This window comes from Hyperolius riggenbachi, chromosome 5 (assembly GCF_040937935.1).
Source record: "Hyperolius riggenbachi isolate aHypRig1 chromosome 5, aHypRig1.pri, whole genome shotgun sequence".
NCBI classification, from domain to species: Eukaryota; Metazoa; Chordata; class Amphibia; order Anura; family Hyperoliidae; genus Hyperolius; species Hyperolius riggenbachi.
In genome coordinates this window covers 359815162-359827755 of record NC_090650.1, presented here as the reverse complement: position 1 = coordinate 359827755, position 12594 = coordinate 359815162, and the positions used below count along the sequence as shown (strand labels likewise).

General features: G+C 45.1%; 1 protein-coding gene across 4 annotated transcripts in view; it reads right to left on the bottom strand.

Moving 5' to 3' along the window:
- XKR9 (XK related 9) overlaps nt 1–12594 on the bottom strand; it is a 66640-nt gene that overhangs the window by 15804 nt on the left and 38242 nt on the right. For 3 of the 4 annotated variants that reach the window (XM_068237493.1, XM_068237492.1, XM_068237491.1), the window contains exons 2-3: nt 11527–11574; nt 7453–7963 (exon numbers count right to left, since the gene is read on the bottom strand). In XM_068237493.1, coding sequence (XP_068093594.1) covers nt 7453–7769 — 317 coding nt within the window. In that variant the 5' untranslated portion in view covers nt 7770–7963; nt 11527–11574. The remainder of the gene's footprint in view (nt 1–7452; nt 7964–11526; nt 11575–12594) is intronic. The other variant, XM_068237490.1, reaches the window with a different exon arrangement.

Genomic DNA, 12594 nt, shown 5'->3' with positions numbered 1-12594 from the left:
AATATAAAATATTTTACATTTATTGGAAGAACCCCTCCCTTCCTTTCATATTGCCGGGACACAATCCGGCAAAATGCTGGAGTAGGTGGTGTCCGGCAAAGGAGGAATTGCTAATGGCTGCCACCTGTATAACCCTAGTTGTGCAAAGAGAAGGGTGAAAAGCATGCACTGAAATGCTCATAGGCTTGGAGTGTTTATTTATCTTTGTATGTGTCAGAGTGGTGCAACTAAATATTTTGAATTAAAAAAATGTTTGGTTTGGGTCCGCTTTAATCAGATTCACATGGTAAATCTCACATGTTGGTACACCTTATAATTTCGGGATGTGCGAGTTACTGCCCACTTTCACTAAGGGTTAGCAGAACAGGAAACAGGCGACTCAGCAAATGTGTCACTTTTTAAACAGGATGCTGTACCCCATGGGCCTGTGGTCAGTAGTGTAGCTAAGGAATTGTGGGCCCCGATGCAAGTTTTACAATGGGGCCCCCCAAGCACTGTATACATAGCAATTGATACGGCGCACCAAAACCTGCCAATGGCAACTACAGTGTCAGAGCTGCAAGAAGGGGATGGAGAACAGTGTGCTAATGATGACCATTATTCAAAGTATCTATAGAAGTGATTATTACCAGCACAGGACCAATAGAGAGCTTATACTGTAGTTCAGGGAGGGCCCTTTGGGGCCCCGATGCGGTGGCTACCTCTGCAACTCCTATTGCTAGTTTGCTACGCCCCTGCCTGTGGAGATTGTGGAAGAAGACACCTATCTACAGGGGTGCACATATGGATAGTGCCCTGGGCGCAACATCCTTCAAGTCACTATGGGGCGCAGTGCTGTTATGTCCCATATGTCTCGTTTCCATGCTGTGTATACAGGAACTGCCGGGACCTCTCATTTCTCCTGCATCATGTGATAGGTGGGAAAAGCAGAGGGCTGGTGCATGGCTCAGGAAATTCATCTGCTGCAGTGAATACTGCTACTGCTCTGTATGTCTTTATAAGGGAACTCTGCTGCTCTGTTTTCAGCTGCTATGCTTGTGCACGAAGACAGACAGACAGCACACACGTCTCAGCCCATGTGCTGCCCTTATCTGTCCCCCCCTCCTGTAAGCAGCCCTTACCTGACCCCCTGTATGCTGCCCCCCTCCCATGTGCTGCCCTTGTCTCTACCCTGTGTCCTGCCCTTATTTGACTCCCTGTGTGCTGCCCCCCACCCCCCTGTGCTGCCCTCCTGTCACAAACCCCTGCCCCCCCCCCCCTTTCCCCCGGTGTGCTTTCCTTATCTGTATCCCTATGTGCTTCTTTCACTGACCCCCTACAATCACCCCGTGTGCTTCCCTTATTTCACAGATTTACTGGTTTGGTGAAAGGTGTATAAGTAAAAATTCACCCATACTCCATACATTTCTTGGATGAGGAGGTAAAGCACCTCCTCTCTACTTCCCTATAGCTTTTGCTACGTTAGGGTGCCTCTTATTACACAGTACATATCTATATCAATAACTCCCCCTCAGTGGAAATCACTATCTAATTCCTACTGCAGTCATAGCCTAATGCCATTACCATAATCTAACCCCAATTTAGAAGGGGGGGGGGACCAATTTATTTGCCATTCTTTAATACATGGGAGTTAACCAGAGTGCCTGGAGAAAACTTGTGCAAATAATTGGTATTGAGTATACACAAACATCATGCCGACAGTGTCCAGACCAGGTCACAACACCAACACAATACTCCCTACAGGCAGTACCACCTGAGTCCAGCAAGGAAGCACCTTGTCTGCTTACATGCTGTATGCACGTGTAAATTTCATTGTATTTTGGTGAATTTACCTCTGAGAGAGATAAATCATGAATTAATGGATACTTAATAAACTGAAAATCAGGTTAAAATCTAATAATACGGTCTTGTTCCCTTAGTTTAACTTACTTTCCTACCCTCTTGGTTTACTCTTGTGCCGCTCTGGTTGTCCGTTCTTCATGATTAACTTTTTTTTGCAACATAGCAGTTGAATAGCCTTAGCCTGAAGTTCCTAAGTCTCCAGCTGCACTCCCATAGCACAGACACGACCATAAACAACCATACCTTTACTGAGCATGTCCATTAACCGCGCATGTCCAGTAATAGGCAGTAATAGGCAGAATTAAGAAGGTGTGCACAAGTAGTTCCTCTTACTGGGCATGCACAGTTAGTGAACTTGCACATGCTCATTTATGACCGCATCTGTGCTGCAGGAATGTGGCTGAAGACCGAGGGACTTCTGGAAGAATGGATGAGAAGAATCACGAAGAATGGAGAACCTGAGCAGAGGCATAGCTAGAAAACATGGGGCTCCATAGCAGAATTTTGTTTGGGCCCCCACCCCAAAAAACTTACAGGGCACATAAGGAGTGGGGGTGTTGTAGCCATGGAAACAAGGATGACTGGAGATGATAGATCACCAGTTCAGGTTTGCTTTAAGACAGATTAGACAAATCATGAGTTAATGGAGATGAGGAGAAATAAAATATCAGCTTAAAGCGGTTTAAAACCCTGACATAAAATTCAATAAAAACATGTTTTTCTACTTTTTATATGCCATACGGTTATCATATTTGCATTTGTGCATAAGTATTATTATTCATTTATAAGTGATAGGTTCCCAAAAGTACAGTTTTTTGCTTTGTGAGCTGACATTGCATTTTATTAATAACTGGTTTTATTCATTTATTCAGTCAGGCAGACAAGCGTTGACTCTCTCTCTGTGTCCACCAGCTTCTGCACAGTCAAAGAATGTGTCACATTCCACACTTGATACATTTAAAGAGAATCTGAAGCCAGATTAAAAATGGCTTTTTAGCTCATATTCAGGAGGGGCATGTTTGCCCCTGCTAAAACGCCGCTATCCTGCGGCATAACGAGGGGTCTTTACCCCTCAAATCCCCTCCGTGGTGCCCGGGGAGCGCTTCCGTGTGAGGCAGGGCTATGAGCTGCAGCCCTGCCTCACACGCGTCTGTCAGCGGCAAATCTCCGCCTCTCCCCGCCCCTCTCAGTCTTCCTTCGCTGAGAGGGCCAGGGGAGAGACAGAGATCCGCCGCTGACAGCCGCGTGTGAGGCAGGGCTGCAGCTCATAGCCCTGCCTCACACGGAAGCGCACATGGGCAGCAAAATCCACGACGAAGAAAGTTGTGGATTTTGCAGGGGGGGGGGGGAGGGGATTTGGGGGGAAAAGACCCCTCATTATGCCGCAGGACATCGGCGTTTTAGCAGGGGCAAACATGCCCCTGCTGAATATAAGCTAAAAAGTCATTTTCAATGTGGCTTCAGATTCTCTTTAAGTAAACACAAGATTACAATGTTTAACATTCGGATGCGGCAGCTCTACTGGCAGGGGAGCGTTTAAAGCCTGTGATTAACCCTTTGAATGATGTTCTAGTAAAAAAAAATGCTGGTTGTATACAATATGCTGTGAATATTCTATTAGAGCAAAGAAGAAATTCTGGGTTATATTCCGCTTTAAAGGGGAACTGAAGAGAGAGGTATATGGAGGCTGTCATGTTTATTTCCTTTTAATCAATACCAGTTGCCTGGCAGCCCTGCTGGTCTATTTCTCTGCAGTAGTATCTGATTAAAACCAGAAACAAGCATGCAGCTAGTCTTGTCAGATCAGACTTATAAGTCTGAACCACTGAAACACCTGATCTGCTGCATGCTTGTTCAGGGGCTATGGCTAATAGTATTAGAGGCAGAGGATCAGCAGGGCTGCCAGGCAACTGGTATTGTCTAAAAGGAAATAAACATGACAGCCTCCATATACCTCTCTCTTCAGTTCCCCTTTAAGGCGGCCTGTAACGTTTGCGGAATCGTTTTCGTAGTCAGCGCACAAGATGCGCACTGACACAGCGAAAACCCTCCACAAGCGTATAATTAGGTGAACCCAGGCTAGGTGCAATGCACCAGCAGAGGGCAATTCCCACCGGCAGATGGCACTGTGGAGTGCAGACGAGCACAGCCTCTGCACGGCCACAGATGTCAGATGGGAATTGTGCAGGTCTAAAGCAAGGCAAGGCTGAACAGCCCTTAAAGAGAAGAGCACAGAGATAGACTAAATGTGAGTTCCCCAAACTAGTCGCCACCCAGCGACCGAGAACACACATCAGCAGAAGCAAAGCAAGAACGCAATCGCAGAGAATGGCGATTGCCAAGAGACACCAGACAGAGAAGGACAGAGCACGAGAGTAGCAAAGGCACAGCAAACAACAATGAGAAAATAACGAAAATAACAAGCGCTAGCTAAACGCGAACACCGCACTCATTCCCAACAACGATCGCGTTAACGGCGTCGTCTCCGCACGAAAAGCGCAACAGAGACAAGCACGCCACCCTGACTAACCAATGCCAGACAAACACAAAAACAGAGAACGTGAACGTTGCTAAACGGTTACCTCACCGAGCCTACAGCAAGCGTTCGTATCAGACAAGACAGACAAACGGAAACCAGGAATATGAGAGATACGATCCACCGCTCTTCCGCCAGAGCGAGTGCGATCCGGGTTCAGGGACAGGACAGGAAAGATCCATGGCTCTTTCCGCCAGAGCGAGTGCGATCAGAGTTCAGGGACAGGATAGGAAAGATCCACTGCTCTTTCCGCCAGAGCGAGTGAGATCCGAGTACAAGCAGGAACACAGATCAGAAGGATCCACAGCCTCTACCGCCAGAGGCTAGTGCGATCCAAGCAAGACAGACAGATGAGGTAGCCAGTAGCAACCGCTGCTCCAGCTTACACTCCAAGAATGCAGTTCAGAAGGATCCACAGCCGCTACCGCTAGAAGCTAGTGCGATCCAAGCAAGACAGATGAACAGAAGGGTCTACCAGTAGCAACCGCTGCTCTGGTTAGCACCCCCAGACAGACAGAACGATTTCCTGTCGACCACCGCTGGCGACAGGACAATCGCAGCAGAAAGGCAACACAGACAAAACAGATAAGCAACCTAACTGCACTAGAGGAGCTGCCTAGTGCAGCCCCAAGAATTACTCTAAGATAACTTTAACAAACCAACAGGGAAGGCTGACACTCAAGGAGTGTTTCTCAGTAACAAACCATGAAAGGATGACCAGCAAAGGATTCTGGGAAAACATGGCTTTTATACTGCCAGCCTTCAAAGGAGGCAGCTAGGTGATTTGCATAACAAATGTATGCAAATTTCTCAGCAGCAGAGCAGGTCAGAAAATTGCAAAGAAAAGACAGGTCTCTCTTCCAGAGACCTGCAGCCCACAGACTAGAGGAATGGTCAAACAGCTGTCTGCCTGTGCAGCCAGCTGAGCGGATCATTACATGGCCACTAACCGTCAATCTTTCCAGCAAAAAATCATTAGAGCGATCAGAAATTCTGATCAAATTGGTTGTAAATCGTTGATGGGCACTGTTGATTATGAACGATTATAAAAATCGTCCGAATGGATTTTTGTCAAACCAAAATTTGGATTTTCTTGTTGGTTGTAATAGATAGGAAACAAAGATTGGTTCATTGATAGTGTAGTGAACGATTTTTCTTCCAATCAGAAATTTCTGAACGCTCGAACAATTTTTCACTAGAAATTAGATTGTTAGTGGCCACCTTTAGATAGATTAGTAGAGATAATTTATATGTTTTGTGAATCAACTCCATTGTGTAGAAAAACAAACTCAGACCCTATGTTATTATTATTATTGGTATTATTATTATGTATTTACAGTGGCTTGCAAAAGTATTCGGCCCCCTTGAAGTTTTCCACATTTTGTCCCATTACTGCCACAAACATGAATAAATCAATTTTATTGGAATTCCACGTGAAAGATCAATACAAAGTGGAGTACACGTGAGAAGTGGAACGGAGATCATACATGATTCCAAACATTTTTTACAAATCAATAAGTGCAAAATGGGGGGTGCGTAATTATTCGGCCCCCTGGGTCAGTACTTTGTAGAACCACCTTTTGCTGCAATTACAGCTGCCAGTCTTTTAGGGTATGTCTCTACCAGCTTTGCACATCTACAGACTGAAATCCTTGCCCATTCTTCTTTGCAAAACAGCTCCAGTTCAGTCAAATTAGATGGACAGCGTTTGTGAACAGCAGTTTTCTGATCTTGCCACAGATTCCCGATTGGATTTAGATCTGGACTTTGACTGGGCCATTCTAACACGTGGAAATATTTTGTTTTAAACCATTCCATTGTTGCCCTGGCTTTATGTTTAGGGTCGTTGTCCTGCTGGAAGGTGAACCTCCACCCCAGTCTCAAGTCTTTTGCAGACTCCAAGAGGTTTTCTTCCAAGATTGCCCTGTATTTGGCTACATACATCTTCCCATCAACTCTGACCAGCTTCCCTGTCCCTTCTGAAGAGAAGCACCCCCAGAGCATGATGCTGCCACCACCATATTTGATAGTGGGGATGGTGTGTTCTGAGTGATGTGCAGTGTTATTTTACCGTCACACATAGCGTTTTGCACTTTGGCCAAAAGGTTCCATTTTGGTCTCATCTGACCAGAGCACCTTCTTCCACATGTTTGCTGTGTCCCCCACGTGGCTTGCGGCAAACTGCAAATGGGATTTCCTATGCTTTTCTGTTCACAATGGCTTTCTTCTTGCCACTCTTCCATAAAGGCCAACTTTGTGCAGTGCACGACTAATAGTTGCCTTATGGACAGATTCCCCCACCTGAGCTGTAGATCTCTGCATCGGCCTCTTGACTGCATTTCTGATCAGCACTCTCCTTGTTCGGCCTGTGAGTTTAGGTGGACGGCCTTGTCTTGTTAAGGTTACAGTTGTGCCATACTCCTTCCATTTCTGAATGATCGCTTTAACAGTGCTCCGTGGGATGTTCAAGGCTTTGGAAATATTTTTGTAGCCTTAGCATGCTTTAAATTTCTCAAAAACTTTATCCCTGACTTGTCTGGTGTGTTCTTTGGACTTCATGGTGTTGTTGCCCCCAAGATTATCTTAGACAACCTCTGAGGCCGTCACAGAGCAGCTGTATTTGTACTGACGTTAGATTACACACAGGTGCACTCTATTTAGTCATTAGCACTCATCAGGCAATGTCTATAGGCAACTGACTGCACTCAGACCAAAGGGGGCTGAATAATTACGCACACCCCACTTTGCAGTTATTTATTTTTAAAAAATGATTGGAATCATGTATGATTCTTGTTCCACTTCTCACGTGTACACTTTATATTGGTCTTTCACGTGGAATTCCAACAAAATTGATTCATGTTTGTGGCAGTAATGTGACAAAATGTGGAAAACTTTTGCAAGCTGTATATAGTGCTGAGTCTGCGCACAAATTTCTGCAGCATGTTGTTGCGTACACTGAATAATATCACCAGCTGTGTCTTAAAGGAGCTCACAGTCTACACTAAAGATTCAAGAGGTAGTGTACAAATGCAACTCCTTTTTGCTCCAGATAGCATTTAGTTTAATTAGCTTACCTTACAAATGTTCCAAGCTGAAAGACATGAAGAATGAGGATCTTTTTTGGACAAGAATGCTCATCACAATCATCTTGAAACCATGTATAGCTAAATGCCTGAATTATCAGAGAAGCCCAAATAACAAAAAATATAGTCAGAAGGCCAAATGCAGGGACCCCCTCCTGGAAGTATTTGAATGTAATCCATAAGTCCAGCCCAATGTCAGCTAGAAAGGTAAATACTCCAAAGATGGTCATGAGAAAGTTCCATTTTGTAAAGCTCATCCTCCAGCATCCAGGAAGGACTGACTTAAACCAATTGTGCATGAATCCCATGAGAGTTTTTGAATAAAATTCCCAGCAGTCCTTATTTTATCAGCCCATGCTGTCCAACTCTGACTCGACAGCATATCTGCTCGCAAAAATGTTGGATCATCCTGAATTTCGAGTCTTAAAACTGACCATCTTGTAGATACTTTTAATAATTATTTTTCCATACTTTCTTCAGCAGATGTCACAAACAAACAAATCTGAAATAAAATGAGAATATATAGTTATTATTTATAGCTAGAACGCCTTATATGGAATATTATACCTCTACTATACTATCGTTCCATACACATTACAATAAATAGCACAGATACATTTTCAGTTGTGCATTACAGAAAACATGAAACCATTCATATAAATAACTGCCCCCCAAGAGTACACAATTTATTGTCCCCACAATATTCTAGGGACAGCTAGAAGCATGTTAATCAACCACCATGTTTTAAAGATGTGTTGCTGTGTGTTTGGGGCTGAGCAACACAGAGACATGTTCCCTGCTCTATGCCATGGCTCTGAGTCTGCTCCACTCCGCTCTCAGTTACCCTGTGCCGTGCTGTATCCCCCGAATATACTGACATTAAGCTTCTCGGTAAACAGGGGAAGAGGCGTCCCTTTCAGCCTTTCATTGGTAGGCTCAGATAGGCTGCCAAGGCCACCAGCTGGTTTATAACCTGATCTAAGAGTTTAGCTGAACTTTAATGCTGGCCATACATCTAGGAATCAGGGGCGCAACATTAGGGGGTGCAGAGGTTGCGACCACATTGGGGCCCTTGGGCCAGAGGGGCTCTCTCTCAAGTGCAGAATTAGGTTTGTATTGGTGCTGTCCCCATAATAATCCCTTCTATACATACTTTGAATAGTGGTAATCATCAACAAACTGCTACCCATTTCCTTCTTGCACCTCTGGCACTGTAGTTACCATTGGCAGGTTTTGGTGCACCGTATCAATTGTTATGTATAGAGTGTTTGGGGGGGGGGGGGGGGGGCAATGTAAAACTTGTATCGAGGACCACAGCCCCTTAGCTACGCCACTGCTAGGAATTTTGCATCCCCATCGACCAACCAATTCAATATTTTTATCGAATCGGATGAAAATCTGTGCCGCAACAAGCATGCCTGATTAACGATTCGACCAATTTTGGGTTGAAATCAGTTGTATGTATCGATTGAGCATGCTGGAAAATCTCAGAATGAGTGCAATATCGCCATGAACAGGACCCCTGACCGCTGTCCCCCCAAATGTAAATGTGCCCCCCTCAGTGCTACTGCATTCAAGTCTCACCTGCTCCAGCGACTGTCCAGCTATTCCCAGCCTCTTTCGCTGCTTCTCCGACGCCAGGCACCTGTGTGTGATGTCACACACGGCATGTGCAATACATGACAACCCTGTGAAGCACACATGGGGAAGCAGCGCACAAGACTGGGAGCAGCTGGACAGTCGTGGGAGCTGGAACAGATGAGATTTTAATGCTCAGACACCAGGGAGGCACATTAACATTTGGGGGGACAGTGGCCAGACAGCATAGGTGGCTTCACGAGGCCGATTCCTGAAAGTTTTCATGCTGAAATAGATCGGGAATCAGCCTCCGGTGTATGAGCAGCCAATAGGTCTCTCTCTGATTGAATCTGATCAGAGAGAGATCTGACTTTTGGTCAATCTGCCCATACATGGCTAGATGTATGGGTCCCTTAAAGCTAATGAGAACCCGGTTGTAAATACACAAAAGTCAGATACTCACCTAAGGAGAAGGAAGGCTCGGTCCTATTGAGCCATCCCTCTCCTCTCCCGGTGCCCCCGGTGCTGCGCTGACTCCTCCGTTCACATCCCCCGCCGAGAGGACTTCGGAAGTCTTCGGGAGCCGAGTCCCCCAGAAGACAGGCGGCACACGCGCGAGTGCGTCATAAAGGGCGCGTGCAGTGTAGAGCAGCCCGTGCTCCCGAAGCATTTCCGAAGCCTCCCTTCGGACGGGAGACAGCGGTATTTGACCGAAACGGTCGAATACCGCTACGGGGGAGCCAGCACAACAGCGGGAACCGGAAGAGGAGAGGGAATGCTCTATGGAACCCAGAGCCTCCCTCTCCTTAGGTGAGTATCTGACTTTTTTTTATAAGGGTTCCCATTCACTTTAAGCTGCCAAATGATGAAGTAGTGTCAGACGTAGGGTTTCCTGTGGAAAACCTACAAAATGCAGGTAAACCATCCTGGCTAAAATATAAACTATGACTCTATTGCTGCAGATCATGACTGTTAACCACTTAGTAGTCACCACGCAGTTTATTATAAATGTATGTACACCAGGTCGTCCCCTCCGATCCTCCAATGATCTTCGCCTCACCGCCCCACGCATTTCCCACTCCCATGCCCGTCTGCAGGATTTCTCAAGAGCTGCCCCCATCCTCTGGAACGCCCTTCCTCCGCCCATCAGACTTGCTCCCAAACTTTAAAACAAAAACATGGAGCGCTCCATAGTGCATTACCATAAAAACTTCTTTTATTCCGCAAAGTAAAAGTTGTACTTACAATGTATCTGTAAAAAACTCGCTTATCAGCGGCAAGCCCTCCGCTTAACTCCCCGGCGGCTAAGACCCTCGCACTGTGGCCAGCAGCGCGGTCCGATGGTTTCCGTAGCTCGTCTCTAGGGGGGTGGGCGTGGCTTACTCCGAACGTGCTTGTAGCGTCATTACGCGTTTCGGCGCTCTGCGCCTTCGTCAGATGACGCTACAAGCTGGATCACGCCTCTTATCTGGTTGTATGCCCCTGTAGTCATGGCAACACCCAGAGGGCGGATGGGAGGCGCACGGTGGTTTAGGGTGGAAGGCATAGTCGGTATCTAGGCAACCCCCCGCCGGCTGTTAACACATATTATCGAAGCCGCTCTGCTGACCTCCATGCACTCATTAGTATCTGAACAGTTTAAAATACTTAGACAACTTATCTATCTAAAAAAGCACATACAATAAAATATATATATATATATATAAACACTGAAAAGTGCAATATGCTTCCTATATACCTTCATACTTTACATATACATACTGATACATACATGCATCTCTCTATGATTATGTCACAACTCATAACTATAGCAATGTAGGTTTTGCCATGCATTTTGCAAACATTTCGTTCTCATGACGCCATAGAAGCATAAAGAACCAATTTTAAACAATATATGTATACAGATAAAACACATGATGCAATTTCAAATAAACCATGAACGGCCACTTTTATAACCAGCATTTGATTCTTTCAGACCCTACTGCAGCACAATGGGTGAAATCCATATTTTCTGCGATCAGTTCATGCCCATAATGAAACAGCAACATAAACACCAATCTTAAACATCATATGTGTATGAATAAAAACCATAATGTATTCCATATACAAATGAACAACCGCCTTTTGGTTTAATCAGACCCTATTGCAGCAGAATTGACGGATGGAGAACGATGCGCTGCATGGGACTGGAAAGGAATGGAAAACAGGGGGGAAGGGGGGGGGGGGGGAGGGGGGAGAGGAAAACCGGGACACAAAAGGAAGGGAGGGGAGAAGGAAGACATCTCAGGGGGGAAAAATAGGGGGGGGGGGGAGGAAGAAGTGGAGGGGGGACTGGGATGTGGTGGATTTTTTGTGTGTTATAGACCGAAAAATGAAACCATAATTCTGAACATTATTTTTCTTTCCCCTATGTTCTGAGGGCTTGATGAATTATACATTGAGGCTGCCATGCATATACCTACTATCTTATGTCTATAAGGTACTCACCACCCTCAACTGATATGTGCGACTATTGTACAAGGCAGTTAAAAAAGGCTATATGGGAAGAAAAAAGAGAAGAATAGAAACACATATTGGTTAGTACTTTGAGGCCCATTACATGAATGCTATACTTTAACTTATAAATATGTAGAGATCTCTAGTGCCTCATTTAAACCTTTTGGGGTTAGGGAATCCATTTTGAATATCCAGAACGTTTCTCTTTCACAGAGCTTCCTATACCTTTCTCCCTGATGTAATTTTTTAGAGATCGTTTCCAATCCCATAATCGTAAGGCTATCAGTTTCGCTACAGTGGTGTTCTTTAAAATGTTTTGGGACACTGTGTTTTTCGATCCCCTCAAGGATATTTCGTTTATGTTCACCAAACCTTTGGCGAAGGGGTCTTGTGGTCCTGCCGACATACACTTTGGGGCAGTTGCAGGAGAGAAGGTATACTACGTAATCACTCCCACAGTTAATAAATTCTTTGATCTTAGTGACTTGTTGATTACCATCCATTATTTCTTTTGTTCTGTGTCTCATAAAGGGGCAGCAGCCACATCTTTTGACATTACATCTAAAATTGCCAACAATAGTGGGAAACATATTATTACTCTTTGCCGCATTATTTCTAATGTTACTAGGAGCGATACAATTCTTAATCGACTTCGCTTTCCTGAAAATAATTCCAGGTTGGTCTGGTAAAGAGTTTTTTAACAACGGATCTTGCCTTAGAATTGGCCAGCTTTGTAATATGATATTTTTAATTTTCCTGGACTCCTCTGTGTATGGTGTAATAAAGGAGATTTCTGATTTATTGTCTCTAGGGATTCTAGGTTCTTTATTTTCCTTGTTTTCCACTGGCCTTACTTTTCCCACTCCCATGCCCGTCTGCAGGATTTCTCAAGAGCTGCCCCCATCCTCTGGAACGCCCTTCCTCCGCCCATCAGACTTGCTCCCTCCTTCCACACATTCAAGTAAGCCCTCAAAGCCCACCTCTTTAAGATGGCCTACCCACCCCCTACTACACAGTAACTCTCTACTGAATATTTATTTCAAAGCCGAACCTAGTGTT